This window comes from Sciurus carolinensis, chromosome 3 (genome assembly GCF_902686445.1).
Source record: "Sciurus carolinensis chromosome 3, mSciCar1.2, whole genome shotgun sequence".
In the NCBI taxonomy this organism is placed as follows: domain Eukaryota; kingdom Metazoa; phylum Chordata; class Mammalia; order Rodentia; family Sciuridae; genus Sciurus; species Sciurus carolinensis.
The window spans coordinates 3,718,734-3,735,339 of record NC_062215.1 but is presented as its reverse complement, the minus strand read 5'-3'; the positions used below and the strand labels follow the sequence as shown (position 1 = coordinate 3,735,339).

Sequence of the window (16,606 nt, the reverse complement as noted above, 5' to 3'; positions counted from 1 at the left end):
TTCAATTTTATTCTTTTTACATTATCAAAAGCTATCTGTACTTCCTCTCTTGTTCTTGGCCAGTCTCACCAGGGTTTTTTTCAATTTGGTTATGCTTCACAGAATGACTTTTGGGTCTGTTCGTGCAGATATATTTTTTCCTGTGTTTTTTTTTTTCCCTTCCTCTTCCATGGTTCTCTCTTGAGCTATGTCTTATCTGTTATCAAACCTATACACTGAATTTTTTTGGGGGGGAGGAGTTATTGAACCCAGGGGTGCTTAACCACTGAGCTACATCCCCAGGCCTTTTTATTTTTTTGAGACAGGGTCTTGCTAATTTGCTGAGGCTGGCCTTGAACTTGTGATCCTCCAGCCTCAGTCTCCCAAGTTGCTGGGATTACCGGCATGTACCACCATGCCTGGTTGAGTTCTTAATTTATTACATTTCTCAGTTTTAGAATTTCCATGTAGTCTTATAATTTCTTAAATATTTTATTTTAAAGCCTGTGCATAACAACTCCATTATCATGATCATATAAGAGTCTATTTCTTTTATCTGTTTCTTCCTCTTGATTTTCAGTCACATCTTGTCACAACCATCCCTTGCCTGGTTGTTTCTGATTGAGTGGGACGTCACACATGCAAGACTGTCGGCTCTGGAAGGGGTCCTCTTCCCCCAGAGAGGGCTGGCCTGTACTTCCAGCCCAGAGACGTGGGGCACCTGCACTCCCCGCTTCAGTCCCAGCCAGGGCCTGGGCCCACCCTCAGGGCCCCAGTTGCCTCAGCACAAACTCCCACTTCCTCAGCGCCAGTTCAGTGTCCTGGGCGGAGATGTCACGGTGCCACACGGCACGCACAGACTGCTCTGTCCAGGGGAACAGCAGCACGCTGACAGCACGGCCAGTCCGGGCCACCTCGTCGGAGCTCACGGACTGCAGGCGCTGGCACAGCTCCGCAGGGGGCAGCCCCTCCACCTTCACCAGCACCATGTTGGTCTCCACAGCAGCAGGATCCACAGAGCAGATGGGCGATGCCAGGGCCTGGAGTCCTGGCCGGGTCCTGCTGTGAGTAGAGGCCCACCCAGGACCCCACCATGGCCCCACCACCCTGGGTTGTCACCTGGGGAAGGGAGAGGGGCCAGCAGCTGCACGGGAGAAAAGGACTGCGTCCTGACATGGCCCTTGGGATCACAGGGACTAGACTACGTTAGCCACGTGAACGTAGACAAATCAGGTGACCCCTCTGGACCTGTTTCCTTATTGCTGAAGAGGGTCATCATGGGACTGTTGTGAGACTCAGTTCATGGATGAAAGACCCAGGAGAGGTGTCACCCTCTGACTCTGCAGAGAACCGTGATTCCTGACTGCACTGAGCGCTTCCAAGCACCAGGCACTGCACGGAGCAGGGTTGGAGAGGCCAGTTGACCAGGGTTTCACCCTAGAGACTCCGTGGCTAAACCTCGGTCTCCTAAAGGCTAGGAGGACGCAGGCCTGCTGGGGGCTTGGGCCCTGATGCAGGAGATCCACCCCCGCCCTTACCCAGGATGGAAGGAGCAGAGGAAAGGAAGGGTGGGAGCAGTCCGAGCACCTTTGGCAAATCTCCGGGCGTTCTCATGGTCCCTTGGCAGCACTTCCTCTGCCTCAGCGAGTCCCACCAGGGCGGCTGCGGCTAGCACCCCAGCTTGGCGCATGCCCCCACCCAGGGCTTTACGGAGGCGCCAGGCTTCTTCGATGAAGTCCTTGGGTCCCCCAACCAGGGCCCCCACTGGTGCACCCAGGCCCTGGGGGAAGAGAGGAGGCTCCAGCTGACCCATCAGCATGGGAGGGGCAGACGCTGCAGCAACTGGAATCCAGGACCAGCTGCCAGGACAGAAGCTCAGGGACTCAGCTCCTTTTGCACTGCACCCCCGCCCCATTTATCTCTGGAAGACCAGCCCAGGGGCTTTCCCACCTTGGAGAGACAGAAAGACACAGAGTCACAGTGCTCCACGATGCGGGCGGGGGGGACACGCAGAGCCACTGCGGCATTCATCAGTCGGGCTCCGTCCAGGTGGACACGGGCCCCATGGGACTGGGCCAGGAGGTGTACCTGGGGGCGAAGTGCAGGTGGAGGTCAATGGACAGGAGCTAGGGCAGGTCTCTAGGAGACGGCTGGGTGTGGCTCTTAAAGAATTGAGGGGTCTGGAGTCACCCGAGTGGTTCCATTGTGCTGCCTGAGCCTCAGTGGTACCTTAACTCGAGTGTCACGGTGCCCGGGATGGATCCCAGGGCTGCGCCCGTGCCAGCTTCTTGCAGTGCTGGGCCTGAACCCACACAACTCTTCTTTATGGAGCACTTGCCACCAAGGACGCCAACGTCCCACTTTGTTTACACACATGATGGCAGCAGGAGGGGCCCGTGGGGCAGAGGGCTTGGAGGAAGGTGGTGTGCCCAGCACTCACGGGGCAGCAGCCTCCCTTTGCTAGTGCTAAGGACCAGGGGAAGTGGGAGCGCAGTGCGCTCAACACCTGCTGACCCCACAGCCTCAGCAGCACGTTCCCAGGCCAGGAGCCGTCCTCGGTGCTGCCCTGGAACGGGCGCTCAGCAGGGTGAGAGTGCACAGGTGCATATGCCCACACGAGCGAGCCATCTCTGTTCCTCGGCAGGTTCGGGGACCAGGGCCCCTACACTGGGACAATGATCCCTTTGCCTCTTTAGCCTAGCTGACACATGCCCCGCATCGTCTGCCCACTAACAGGAGCCCACAACGGTCAGATGAGGGCTCAGAAGACACCGGAAGCCAGCAGCAGGCCGGGGGTGGGGGCAGCAGTGGGGCTGAGCCTACCTGGCGGAGGTAGTCCATAGGGAGGACCCGGCCTCCTGAGCTGCTATGTGTGTTCTCTAGGCACACAAGCTCACACACCGGGTGATAGGGGCTCCCAAGGCCCCGAGTGATCACCCTCTCCAGCTCAGCCAGGTCCAGGGTCCCATAGGGCAGGTCTGGGAGCAAGTGAGAGTGTACCCCAGCAATCTGCAGGTGAGGAAGGGGAAGGATCAAGCAGGTCTGGGGGCCAGCCGTACCTCCTGGGGGAAGGGAGGGATCTTCAGAAATAGGGAGCCAGACCCCGATCCGGTGCCTGCTCATCCCCAGTTCTGGGCTTCAAGGACTTTCCCTTGCTCTGTGCATCTAACACAGCATCCCAGGTGAAGCGGGAACTAGGCCCTTGGCCAGTATTCATTTGAGATGTTTCCCTGTTGCCTCTGGCTCGTTCCCGGAGTGCCAGTGTTCCAAGGGCCCACTAGGGGGCAGCAGAGCACCAAGCACCAGGCAGGAAGCTGCTTCCGCCCCCACGTGGCAAAGCGAGGACCTGGCTCTCCCTCCCACCCTCCCTGCCAGCTTCTCTGTGGCTCTCCCCTTTGATCTGCAGGTCCTAGCCAGTGCCTAGGAAGCAGGGCCTGAGCCACCTCTGCTGGCTAGAGGATGCCCGGGGCTGAGGGGAACGGTGCCTGGCTCCTACCTGAGCCACTCCGCCCTGCTCATAGACGTGGAGGTGGCACTCCTGACCAAGGAGGAGCTGGGAGCCCCGGCGCCGGCAGTGACCCATCACTGAGACAAACGAAGGAAGGCAGGACTTGGCACTGAGTCCTGGGGACCTGCGTACCCCTTCTAAGCTTTATCCAGGTTGAGCCTCAGGTCACAGCAAGCTCACGAGCACCTTATGCCAATTAGGAAACAGCACCCCTTCAGGACACCTTAGTTCTGGGATGGCACACTGTGCATGCTGGGCCACACACCCATGCCCTGTGACCCCACCTGCAGACCCTCTCCTGCAGGGAGAAGCTGGCCATTATGCTGTTCCTTGAGCACTGGCAGCTCAGGGCACTAGCAGCCACCTGGCCCTGGCAGGAAACTGGGGGCACATGCACACCAGGAATCTGGAGGGGTGTTTAATGACTGATAGCTTACAAGGTGAGGCGGATGGAGGGACATCACAGGATGGCCTAAAGGGGTGAGGATAGTGTAAGTACAACCCTCTGGGGCCCGGGCACCCCTGGAATGAGAAGCTGGGGAGGAGCAGGGATCAGCCGGCCTCACTCTCCTTGCCTCCCTCTCCTGCCAGGACACCTCAGTGGCTGCACCCAGCAGAAATCCAGGAATGTTGTCCATGAATGTCACAGCCCTGCACAGAGAGGGGCAGTGGAGGACCTGGGAGTCAAACTCACCACAGATGAGGTTGGCCATGGTATTGGTGGGCACAAACAGAGTCTGCTCCACCCCGAGCAGCTGGGCAGCCTTTTCCTGCAGCTCTGAGGAGGAAGGGGGGCGGGGCAGGGAAACTCTATCAACAGTCACCCACAGAGCAGCTGTGCGCTGGCGAACAGGCACAGTTCAAAGTCCATTCATTCCAATGTGAGCCCCCTGCCTGAGGCTGAGGTGCGTGGTCAAGTGGGCGGCGCTGGAGCCCACTGCACAGTCGGCCAGCTGCACAGTCTGTGGCCTGGGTAACCGCACAGCGGCTCTGGAGGCTCCTCAGTCCCAGGCCATGGTTCCCTCCCAGGCCACCGAAACTCTCTTGTGGTTTGAACCTCTGTCCCACCCCGACCTCACACCTGTCTTGCTTCCTTTCCCATCAGCCCCAGCAGATGGGGCCCTGTGGTTTCTCTGTTGACTTCCTCTGCCCCTAGGAGGGAGCCTCTGGGGAGCTTCTGAGGAACTGGAGGGGCAACCAAGGGTACACCTGGAGCACAGGTAGGGTTCCTGCTTTAAAGCCCATGCTGCCTCTCTGACTGTGGCATCAGGTCCAAAGCGTTTGGCATGACACTCAAGGCCAGAATGGTCTTGCCTCTGCCCCATCCCAAGAAAAAAGTGCCCCTGGCACCCCACACCCCAGCCACATCCCACCTTTCTCAACAGCGGGCTCCTGCTTCTGAAGCCCTGCTGCCCGGGAGTCAGTTTCCCTTCCCTGCCTGGGGCACAGCCGTCACCCTTAAGGGACGCTCCTCTGGAAAGTCCCCTTTCCCTGTGAACCACACACCTCCCCCTAACCCCCTGCTCCCAAGGAACCCTTCACAGGCAGCTGTCAACACAAGCACCTGCCCCTCCCTGGCCCTGATATGTAAACCTGTCCCTCACACAGCAGGCTGCCTGCTGAGCAGTGCCTCAGCATCTTTGAAATTCCTGCCAAAAACCAGGAGTCTACTGGATGCGTGACCAGTCCCAATCACCCCTCGACCCTGCAGACAGGCCCTGGGAGTCTAACTGGCAACTTGTTCCTGGCCCAGTGAAGGGCTGCACCCAGCCCAGCAGAACCAATGCAGTGGTTCACTGTGAAAGCAACTCAGCCCAGGATGGGCTGTGGGCCCCTGTATCCTGAAAACAGTCCTTAGATTATTAGATCCCAATCCTAGGAAGTGTAGACGATGGAAAACCCCCTTTTCCAGATTGGTTTTGCTTGTCACCAAGGAGCCAGGCAGAGGTGCAAGAGGATAGTTATAGATTTTAGAGTCAGAAGAACTGTGTTCAAGCCAGGCACAGTGGCGCGTGCCTGTAATCGTAGCGACTTGGGAGGTTGAGGCAGGAGGATTGCAAGTTTGAGGCCAGCCTGGGGAACTTGGACCTGTCTTAAAATAAGAAAGAAAAAGGGCTGGGGACGTAGGTCAGTGGTAGAGACCCCGGGTTCAATCCCCAGTACTGCAACAAGAAAAGAAAAAGAACTGAGTTCAAACCCTGGTTCAACCATTGACTAGATATGGCAGCTGGGTGACAATGCACCGTGCATACAAGTCACCGGATTAGCCTATTAAAATGCAGATTGTGGCTCAGCAGGCCCAGTGTGGGACCTGTCCTGGGTGATGGACCAGCAAACTCTCGGAGCGCAATGCTCGACCTGCGGCCGGTGCTCCCTGAAAGTCAACTGAGCGCCAGTCCTGGCCGCCCTCCCCGCCAGCACCATGGACAGCGCCCTGGGGGTCACCTAGACGACCCCCGCCCCGGGCCTGCATGCCCGGCTCACCGCGGACGGTGGGGTCCTCGCCGAAGTCGTCGTCCCCCACGACCGCCTCGGCCATGGCGCGCCTCATGGCCGGTCCAGGCCTGGTCACCGTGTCGCTGCGCAGGTCCACCACGTGGGCTGGGACCCCCGCCCGGCTCCCAGACCATCGTGCGCAGGGCGCCCTGAATCTCAGGGCCGCGGCCCGGGCCAGTCCGCAGAGCATGGCGGGGCAGCGCCTGCTTCCCACCCCGGCAGGAGCGGTGGCTTCTCTCCTCCCGGGGAGGGCGGCTAGGAGCCACGGGCCGGCGCGGCCGGACTTCCCTGACTTCCGAGGCTGCGGACCGGGGCCTGACGGGCCGCTGGCCACGCTGGGAGTTGTAGTCCTCGCTGCATTGCGGCGAGTATTGCGTGAGCCCGGACGGGCCCCGTTGCATCCTGGGAGTTGTAGTTCGAGGTCCGTGGCGGAGGTCAAATGAACTGGGAATGCTGGAGCAGGGGGTCTGCTTATAGGGCAGATGTTCATGCGGCTCTCACCGTGTACCAGTACTGCTCCAGACTCGGCGAATTTAACTCAGTTAAGCCTTCCAACAACTCTGGGAAAACTGTCATTGTCCCTGTTTTACAGATGTGGAAACAGATTCCAGAAACTAATGAACATGCCTAAGGTCACCTGGGCAGGAACTGGTGGAACCAGGGGTCAACGGTCTTCAGAGGATAACTTTGATGCACAATGTTATGTTGCCCCTAAAGAGTGGTTTTCTGTGGCATATGGTTTTCCATATGGTTTTACTGAGCACCTACTGTGTACCAAGCACTATCTAGGTAGGTGCCAAGCAGGGGACACAGGCTGGTACTGGGTCCGAGCACACAGTCTCACCAGGCACAGTGGATGATAGCCAATGCAATGTCTAGAAAAGACACCTCCTCCATACACCTCTGCCCTTGGGGGACAGGTACCTCCACAGAGGCAGGCTAGTGGTAAAGGATGCCACTGACTGTCTGCGTGTGGGGTTCAGAACACCCATTCAGATCTGGGGAGCTGCTCAGAGGTAGAGCAGTTGCCTAGCACACATGAGGCTCTGGGGTTCCTCCCCAGCACTGCAACAAGCAAATATCTAAAATAACAACTCCTACCAGCTGTGTGACCTTGAACAAATCATGCTTCAGTTTTCTCAGTTGAAACATGGGCTGCTGTGGGTATCAGTGGCTGCATGTGTCTCGTGATTGCCCAGGTGCATGGCTCATGGGAAGCTTTGGTCAGGAGTGTTCATTCTAGTGATGCTGTGACTCTATGACTATCATTCTTGATAGTGGTCACAGTCCAGAGGTCCAAGAGTGCCGGGGGTGCACTCTGACTCAGCCCAGACCTTGGGTGACCGTCCCTCACAGGGAGGACAGGGCCCAGCCTGCGCAGCTCCCCTTCCTGGAGCACAGGCCTCAGGGGTTGTCTGTCTCCAATGGGAGAAGTTGGTCTGAGAGAAGCCCCATCTGAGCAGAGGCCACACCAGCCGGGGAGACACCCTGCCATGAAGACCAGGCTCCTCTGCCAGCCACCCACCAGGCCTCCTCCAGGCTCTGGGAACTTAAGGAGCGCAGTCACAACCTGCCCTGCTCCGGCCGCCCTCGGGGTGGAGGACTGCTGGGAGGGAGAAGCTGAGGAGGCTGGGTCTTGGCCCCAGGGTAGGCTTCCTGGAGGGGGCAGCGACTTGGTCCAGTTTCGAAAACAGAGCAGGGCATTTGCCAGGAGAAGGTGGAGGGAGGGCTTTGGGTAGGGAACAGCGTGGGCAAAGCCTTGGGCAGGCTGGTGCTGGCAAGCCCAAGGCCCCAGAGGAAGTCCAGTGTGGCTGGAGAAGTAGAAGGACCTGAGACGGAGCCCAAACACCACGTCCAGGTTTAGGACCAACTCTCGGGGCTCTTGCCTGGCAGGGCCATCCTTGAAAGGGTGGCAAGTCCCTGTAGGTCTGGAGCCCCAAGGACCCCCATAAGAAGGAAAGGGATCATTGCCCTCCCCACAGTGGAGGCCCCCTGGCCTGACCCACACTCTCCACTGAATTCCTGGCCCTTAGAAAACAAGCTCCTTATCTCATTGTCTGGCTCCAGCCCTTCTGCTGGGAAGTAGGGGGTGGGGAGCGGGGCCTCCGTGGGAAGGAAGGGAGGTGGATGGGCTGGGACAGCCATGGCAGCTCTCAGGGGAGCCGGGAGACGGAAGCGTGGGTCCCAGGCATCGCCTAGCCACGGCCGAGCCACAGAACGACCTCCTGTTTGCAGATCTTTCTCCGTTCGCACAACCTTCCAGCTGGCAGTCTGGGGGAGGGGACAGGGCCTGGAGGGCAGGGTAATCCTTTCCTGGGGGCAGAGGGGACAGAACAGCTTCCATCTGCCAGGGCCTCCTGGTCCCCAGGGCACCTACACCAGCCCCACTGAGGGCCAGTGGGGTCTGCAGGGTAGAGGGAGCAGCAAGGGTGGGCTCTGCAGGGGAAGCGGGGGGCCTGTGGGGATGTCCTTCCTCTGGGGGCATGAGGTGTGTGTGTGCATGGGAAGTGCATTTCTGGGGGTTCATATGTGTGGGTTGTGTGTATGTGCACTGTGTGGGGTGGTACATGTGGGTGCGTGGGTATGTGTCTACACATGACGTGTTCACATGTGTGTGAAGGTGCACGTGTGCACACATGTGTATGTGGGGTGTGTTCACCCCTGCGTGCATACATGTCTGCAGGGGGTGGGCATATGTGTATATGTATGTGTGTGTCCCTGGCTGCACCTGAGATCTGAGTCATTACAATGGCAGCTGGGGACAGGTCTCAACTCCGGGCTGGGCTGAGAAGCCTCCACAGAGCCAGAGTCAGAGCCAGCTCTTCTTGTCCTGTTACTCTGGCTCTGTGCTGACCCCCTCCCTCCTCTTTGTAATTCTGTTGTGCCTTTAATTCTCAGCAGGAGAATTCCCACCAGCAGAGGTCATGGGTCGCCCCCCATCAGCTGTCCTCTTTTCTCCCACAGCCAGTGCTTGGCCAGGTCTCTGAGGGCTCCTGATGGCCCAGCAGGTTCCTGGCCTCTGGGATTGGCCCTGCAGCCCGGCCCCCTCCTGACACTGCTCTGCTCCCTTGAAGGTCCATGGCTGTCCCTGCACTCTGGCCTTGACATTTCCGTTCCCTAGGTATGCTGGCCTTTCTTCCACAATAGGTCTCTGCACCTGCATTCCTTCTACCCAGAATTCCCTGACCTGGTCACTGCCCTCTCAGTCTTCAAGTCTCCGAGAGGCTTCTTGGATTCCCGCTGCCCAGGGTCACAGCTGTGGGTTTACTCCGCCAGCCAATGCTCTACGCACACAGCGACCCAGAGCTTCCACCCTGCATCCCCGGCCCAGTGCCTTGCTCCCGGGACTTGGTGATTACAGGTGAATGGTCGACAAGGGAGGGACACAGGGTCTGACATGCCTGAGCTGGGGTCCCTGCAGCATGAATGGAGAACTGGTACAGGCTCTGCTTTGGAGGAAGGTTTGGGGGTCCTTGGGGTTCCTCCCTTGCTGGCTATCTTGAACTGTCAGTCAGTTCCCAGGGCTGTGGGAGACTGTGCAAGCAGCTCAAGATAGGAGTCCTGGGTGGGCTGCCTCCATGACACCCCTGGCTTCCCGGCACCTGCCCTGGCGGGTGCTGGCTCTGGGGTATGGGTGCTCACACACACACACACACACACACACACACACACACACACACTCACACTCACATGCTGAGTTCAGTGTGCATATTCCTGTAAGGCTGCTGCTGGCAGGAAGTGAGCTGCAGGGAGGCCCCTGCTGGGAACCGGGGGCTGGCCCCGTAGAGATAAAGAGGCAGCAGATTGGAGCTGGAGATAGCAGGTCCTGGTAAACAGGGCCAGGGAAATGTCCTTTCCATCCCATCCCCTTGGCTCTGAGCCCTCTATAGGGCGCTGGCCTACACCCAGCCCCAATAGCCTGTGAGTCTGGGGACACTGTAACACCAGCATCATTTCCAGCCTGGAGGGTGGCAGGAGGGCAAGGCACAGGGCCTGGGGGCCCGGCGGGGCATGGCGGTGTGGGGCCACCCCATGTCAAGGCCACCTGTGCTTTGGGAGGGTGGGGGGGAAGGGCTGGAGCTCCCCCGAGCCCCTGCCTCTCCCCAGCTGGTAAGGGAAAACTGACCGCGTCTCTGACAGCACGTCTGCCTGCTCCACCTCAGGAAATCCACAGAGAGGTGCTCCGAGCAAGGGTGGGGGCCAGCGGAGGAAGCGGGGGCAGCCCGGCGTAGAGCAAGCAGACTTTCCAGACTGGTTGCTCGTGGAGCTGGGGAGCCCCTACCGAGCTGAGGATGTCCCCCTCCATCAGCCGGTGGTGGTGGGCTCCAGGGGCTGGCTGGGCAGAGCGGCCAGGTCCCGGAGCTCTGCACAAGCACACTTGCTTTTCTTTCCACCTTATGAAACCTAACACTCCTGCAGAAAAGGGCATGAAGCATTTTTTATAAAGTCTTGCAAATAAATATAAATATCGGACGAGCTCCCAGGCCACTCGGATCAAGAACAGACCATGGCGGTGGTTCCAGAGATGCCCTTCCCATCCAGCCCTCCCCCTGCCAGAGTCGCTGCTGTGCTCTCGCCACCATTCCCGGCTTTTCTTACCGTCTCGTCCCCTGTCTGCGTCCCCCAGCGTGAGTGGAGTGTGGCCGGCTTTGAGCTTTCTGGGAGTGGAATTAGCGTGTGCCCTTTTAGGTTTGGCTTGTCTGAGTGGACACTACTTCCCCAAGAGTCCTGTGTCTGTGGCTGCAGTTCCGGTCTTGCCACCACCGTGTACCTTTCCACCGTTGCCTGCGACACTCTATTTCTCCATTCCCTGGGCTGTGTCTGGATATGCTCTTCACAAACAATGCCACCAGAAGTGCTCTTTTTTTTTTTTTTTTTTTTTTTTTTTTTGGTGCCAGGGATTGAACCCAGGGTCACTTAACCATAAGCACATCCCCAGCTCTTTTATTTTTTATTTTGAGACAGAGGCTCACCAAGTTTCTTCAGGCCTCGCTGAGAGGCTGAGACTGGTCTGGAACTTGGAATCCTCCTGCCTCAGCCTCCCGAGTCGCTGGGATTACAGGCGTGTGCCACCACACCTGACCACATTCTTATTCCTGTTTCCTGGGCTCAGGTGCCTCTGCTTCTGCAGGACACATGCCTGGGGGTGGAACTGGTGCTGCGGGATACCGAGTGAGCCATTTCCTGGTGGGGTGGAGATGATTCCCTCTCCCGCGTCCGTCAGCTTGTCTGTCTCAGGAGAACTCAGCACCGCCAGACTTCTTAGCTCCAGCCATCCTGGGGGGTGTGCAGTCCTCATTTGTGGAAAACCTGTTCATGTCATGTCCCCCACTTTTTCTTTTTCTTTTGGTACTGGGGATTGAACTCAAGCGTGCACAACCGCTGAGCCACTTTTCCAGCCCTTTTTACTTTTAATTTTGAGAAAAGGTCTTGCTGAGCTGCTAAGCCTGGCTTTGAACTTGTGATCCTCCTGCCTCAGCCTCCAGAGTCACGGGGATTACAGGCATGGCCACCATGCCCAGCATCTTTTCTCATTGACAGGCCAGACTGGAATCTGCTTGTACGTGCTGCTGGCTGAGGCTGGCGGGTGTTGCGGAACCCCCTCTGTGGCTTGCCTTTCTGCTTTGTCCGATGACACCATTGAAGGATGGGAAGGCCTTCATCTCGTGCCGTCAGAGTGCCTGGCCCCGACTCTGTGATGTCTGATGAAGGTCACCCTCCCCACCTCAAGGTCATGGTGATTCTCTCCTGTGGCATCTCCTGTGCTGGGGACCTTGTGTGTCCGTCACCTCCCTATGCTTGCCCACCTGCGGAGACTGGCAGGGGAGGGCAGAGGTCTGACAGCACAGCAAGGCTTCTGCCCCTGGGGTCTCCCTTTGTTCTGTGCTGCCCTGGTTCAGGTTGGTGAGGTCACAGGGGTCAGAGTGGGGATCAAGGGTGGACGATTGAGGTGGGTCTGAATAAGCGTCAGAGGTGGCAGAGGGCTAGGGAGGCCAGGGATACCATAACACCATCACCACCGAGGGGGACTCAGAGGTGGCCTTGGGCCAGCCTGGAAACCCCTCCTGGGGCCTCAGGAAGCCTGGCATGACAGGGCACTGCCCTGGGCCTTCCTCCAAAGAGGCTGGAGCTCTGCATATTGGGATTGGAGAGGCTGGGTCAGGTGCCCACCCTTGGGAGTCCAGGGGTGTGGCCACAGGGAGCTGGGGGCCTTGGGGATGGGGTGGAGCTGAGGGGCAGACTTGGAACCTAGGAGCCCAGTCTGAAGGCCTGACAGTAGGGCGGGCGGAGCGGCTGGAACCCTGGGAAATGCTCTGCGCGGCTGGGAAGCAGCCAGCCTTCCAGGAATCTGGGCTTTGGGGCTGGGGGCAGAGAGGACTTTAAGGGGCCCAGCAAACCCCAGAGCTGGGTCCCCAGCTCAAGGGCCTCTCTTGTGGGTGGGATGCTGTGATGTGCCTGGACCCTGGGGACAGGGGACCCTGGGGACTGAGTGCCAGGGATCCCTGCAGAGCTCTGGAGGAGACTAGTGCCCAGGGAATGTCTAAGCCCCCTTTCTAAGGCCCGGGCTCCCACTGAGTGCAGGCCACACCCCCAGGCCTGTGCGCCGAGGCCCCACCTGCTCCCACCGCCCCCCACCCCAGCCTGCAGGCCTGCTGCTGTCTGTCAGCTGGGGCCTGTGCTCAGTCTGACATTATTTACCGCTGCAGTTTCCTCCTCCTTCCAGTAACTTGTCCTCCAACTTCAGGCGGCCTCTGATTAGGCAGCGAGACCTCTAATCTCTCTCGGATCTCATTTACCGGCATCAGGGCTCTTGCTTCCTGTTGCTGGGCCTGGACCCAGGCACAGGGGTCAGCTCCCTGCCTGCTAGGCCCTCGCCTGTTAGGGGCCTCTGTTCTGGCCCCTCAGCCCACAAGGCAGGAGGATGGAGGGGTCAGACGCCGGGCATGGGATGTGGCAGCCATCAAGGGGTAGGTTCAATGCCACAGACACTGGCCCAGTGAGGGCAGGGGGTCGGAGGATGAGGAGGCCACGGGCTCGAGGTCCAGCTCAGGGCCCTTTCTATTCCTGCCTGCTTGGCGCGTACCCATGGGGGACCCTTCCCCTGAGGCCCTCCCCTGCAGCCCCTTCTCCTGCTCCTGCAGCCACCAGGGCCAGAGTCCTGTGGGAAAGAGCCGGGAAGGCTCAGGAGACGGGCATGAGTGGGAGTCACGTGGACAGAAGCTGAGGCTTTGGCTCTGCTGCCTGGAGACACAGGACCCACTCACCTGTCACCCTGGGTGGGCTTCCCCAACTACCGCAGTGGGGTCCTGGCATCTCAGTGACAAGGGGTGTGGGCGCGAGTGGCGCCCAGCCCACTGAGGGCCTTAATCCAGGGAGAGGCAGATTCCCGACAGGGAATACAGGTGGTTCCTGACGGGAGGTTCAGCTCAGGACTTTGGACTTTACTGTGGTGTGAAAGCCTCCTGCAGGAACTGCACTTTGAATCTTGATCTCTTCTAGACTAGCAGTGTATGCTGCCTTACTCTGGAGATGCTGGGTGGCAGGGACATGGCGGAGGAAACCTGGGACCTCCCAGTGACGCTGCTGTCCTGCCGTGCTCCTTGGGGCAGATGGATTAACTGCCTGTCTGATTCTCAACATTTCCAATCTGTGATTTGTAAACCCAGGAGCCCCCACCAGGGCTGCACAATGCTGAACACCTACTGTGCGCAACACGAACAGTGCTGGCGCACTCCAGGTGCCGGCTCTCTGTTCAGAGAGGCTAGCCAGCTCTGAAGAGCATCTGCCTTCATCCTAACCCACCTGTCCTCTTGTCCCCTGCACCATAGGCAATTCTAGTTCATCTCCCCCTGGAAGTCCTGCAGGGCTGGAGGATGCCATTGCTGGAAGACAACCGCTGCATCCCAGGCCCGACCCCAGCAGCCGAGAACAGCCCAGACCATGAGAGGAATGTTGGTCACTATGGCAGCTTGGGAGGGGCATCTCGGGGAGGAAGGAAGGTACCCTGAGGTACCAAGACCCCTACCACCGTGGTGCAGCATGAGGTGTCTCCTTCACATTGTTCTCCAAAATGGGATCCAGAGGGCGATCCAGAGGCAGAGAGGAGGGGTTCTATACTTAGTCTGTTTTTAAAATATTTTTTTAGTTGTCAATGAACGCTTATTTCAATTATTCTATGTGGTGCTGAGGATCGAACCCAGTGCCTCACACGTGCTAGGCAAGCACTCTACCACTGAGCCACACCCCCAGCCCCCTATGCTTAGTCTTTATCCCTTTTCAAATACCTACCTTTTGTGAATATTTCATAATGCAAGTACTATATACATAGCCACGGAAACTCATGATCTTTAAATAGCTATGCATGTGTTGTATGTCTGTATGTCTATATGTATTTTGGCACCAGGGATAGAACCCAGGGGTGCTTTACCACTGAGCTACATCCCAGCCCTTTTTATTTTTTATTCTTAGACAGGGTCTCCCTAATTTGCCCAGGCTGGTCTTGAACTTTCGATCCTCCTGCCTCAGCCTCCTGAGCTGTTGGGATGACAGGCAGGCGTTTGTGTGTGTTTCTTACTGGCAGGTGCATGATCCGAACAGTGTGACGGTCTGCAGGTGGCTGTTTCCTAGCCTCTATCATTTCTTATCCTGAGCAGCTGCCCACTGAGCTTGCTGTGCAGGTGTGGGATGAAGGAAGCCCCACGCTCAGGAACCTGGAGGGGCAAGTCCAGAGACGGCTTCATGGAGATCAGGTGGAGACCAGGGCGTAGCAGCACCATGGGTACATTCAGGGATCAGGCCTCTGGTGGGCACGTGCACCCACTGGGAGGAGGGACAAGTAGGAAGCCTGGGGTGGAAGAGAGGGGCAGCCCAGGACTGGGGCTTCTGGCCAGGATGCCAAGAATCCCTTGCTGGGGACAGGGGGGTGGCACGTAGGAACAGCTGTAAGACGACCCCTCAACCAGCTCGGGGACCCTTTGGGAGGTTGGCCTGCGGAGAGCCAAGTTCCATGGACACACTCGGTCCCACTCCTGCCACGCCCAGGCCAGGGGCAAAATGTAGTTTGGGCTGCTGAGTGTTCCTGACCTGGCGAGCAGTTGCCACACGACACCAGCCATCCTGGAAGTTCAGGTGCACTCCTTGTGTGCCTGGCGAACAGAGGCAAGTTGCCGCTGGGGAAGGAAGATTCAGGAAGAAAAGCCCTCCAAGATCCACCCATAGGCTTGCCCACCCATTGGGTGCTCGGGTTAGGGTGCTTTGTCTCTGGCCCACGGCAGGACCTTGGACAGACAGCCAGGAGCTGGTAAGGCTAGAACCATGACCCCCATTTGACTGGTGAGAAAACTGAGGTCAGGGAGGTAGAATAACTTGCCAGCAAGTAGCATAGCCAAGATTGGAGCCTATGCTTCAAAGGTCTCTGCAGGACCCCTGTGGCTGTGAGGACCCCCTGTGCAGAGCCAGCAGGACCTGGAGGCTGAGTGCAGCCCTCTTTCTTTTCTGCACCTGCAGAAGTTCCATCTGGTTTTCAGCCTCTTCTTCCAGGAAGTCTCCCATGATAGCCTCCCTCTGCCAAAATACAAGTCCCCTTCTTTTTGTTTTTATTTTGGTACTGGGGATTTAACCCAGGGGCACTTTACCACTGAGCTACACCCCCAGACCTTATTTATATTTTTTATTTTAAGACAGGGTCTTGCTAAGTTGCTCAGGACCTCCCTAAGTTGCTGTGGCTCACCTCAAACTTGCCATCCTCCTGTCTCAGCCTCCTAAGTTACTGGGATTACAGGTGAATGCCATGGTGCCCAGCTGACCCTTCCCCTTCTTCCTGTGTCCTTGCACCTGCTTACCTTAGAGCAGCCTCTGTCACTGATCACTTGCCAGAGTCCCTCACTGGGCTTTGGGGTCCTGGAGAGCAGGAACTGTCTCTCATTCTCATTTTGGGGTCCCCAACATGATGGGCATTCAGAAAATACCTGAATAAACGTGGATGAAAAATCTGCCAGCCGAGCGTGGAGGAGGAGCTTCCTTGAGAAGAGGGGCAAGGAACCCGGAGGGAAGCAGAGGATGAACATGAAGAGAGCTGTGGGTCACCCGGGGCAGCCCAGCAAGGGCACCGAGCCTGCTGCGTGCAAGCGCCCACCTGACTTGGGGGATAGTGTGTGGGGCAGAGGACCGGGAACAGGTGGACTGTGACCAGACTGGGGGACTGGCGGGTCCTGGAGCAGAGGCATGCCAGAGCAAGCCTTCCTTCAGCAGGGCCGTTCCTGGGCTGACCCCGCTGCAGAGGAGGAGGGCGTGGAAGGCAGCTGACTCCCTGGCAGCCTTCTCCTGCCAGGCAGCACCGGCCCTCACCAGAGCGCAGGACGCACTCCCGGGGGCCTGGAGTTCAGGGGTTCATTCTCATTTATACGCCGTGTCTTTACTGGGAATCAATTGGCTGCTTAGGGGCCGTGTGGCATTGGCATTGGCCCAGGGGCTGGGCCTGGGTGCCTGAGGCCACTGCATGGCAGTACTAGTGTCCTCCGCCCCACCCCTGGGCTGGAAGCCCCCCTGTCACCCTGTACGTTCCCCGTCTAGGTTAAGCAGGGAGGCAGTGCCCTGGCGCTGGGGAGGACCCGGCCTGATCCT

The 16,606-nt window shown here is 58.3% G+C and overlaps 1 protein-coding gene across 3 annotated transcripts; it reads right to left on the bottom strand.

Annotated features, from left to right (window-relative positions):
- Window positions 1-100: 100 nt before the first annotated feature.
- Window positions 101-6,298, bottom strand: LOC124981276 (low-specificity L-threonine aldolase 1-like). Of its 3 annotated transcripts, none has more exons than XM_047547551.1 (7): window positions 5,972-6,298; window positions 4,182-4,265; window positions 3,476-3,564; window positions 2,803-2,988; window positions 1,930-2,067; window positions 1,567-1,759; window positions 101-1,027 (listed from the first exon to the last, which is right to left on the bottom strand). In XM_047547551.1, the coding sequence occupies exons 1-7, from the start codon at window positions 6,171-6,173 to the stop codon at window positions 744-746; spliced, it is 1,176 nt and encodes a 391-aa protein (XP_047403507.1). In that variant the 5' UTR covers window positions 6,174-6,298; the 3' UTR covers window positions 101-743. The 3 variants fall into 3 exon arrangements, with proteins under 3 accessions (XP_047403507.1, XP_047403509.1, XP_047403510.1); XM_047547554.1 differs by having other exon boundaries at window positions 886-1,371; XM_047547553.1 differs by lacking the exon at window positions 2,803-2,988.
- Between the last annotated feature and the right edge of the window lie 10,308 nt (window positions 6,299-16,606).

Excerpts from the sequence above, each read along its gene's own strand:
- LOC124981276 (XM_047547551.1), bottom strand. The coding sequence starts at position 6,173 with ATGCTCTGCGGACTGGCCCGGGCCGCGGCCCTGAGATTCAGGGCGCCC. Across the intron at positions 4,266-5,971 it reads CGAGGACCCCACCGTCCGCG|AGCTGCAGGAAAAGGCTGCC; the intron begins GTGAGCCGGGCA and ends CTTCCTCCTCAG. Across the intron at positions 3,565-4,181 it reads CATGGCCAACCTCATCTGTG|TGATGGGTCACTGCCGGCGC; the intron begins GTGAGTTTGACT and ends CGTTTGTCTCAG.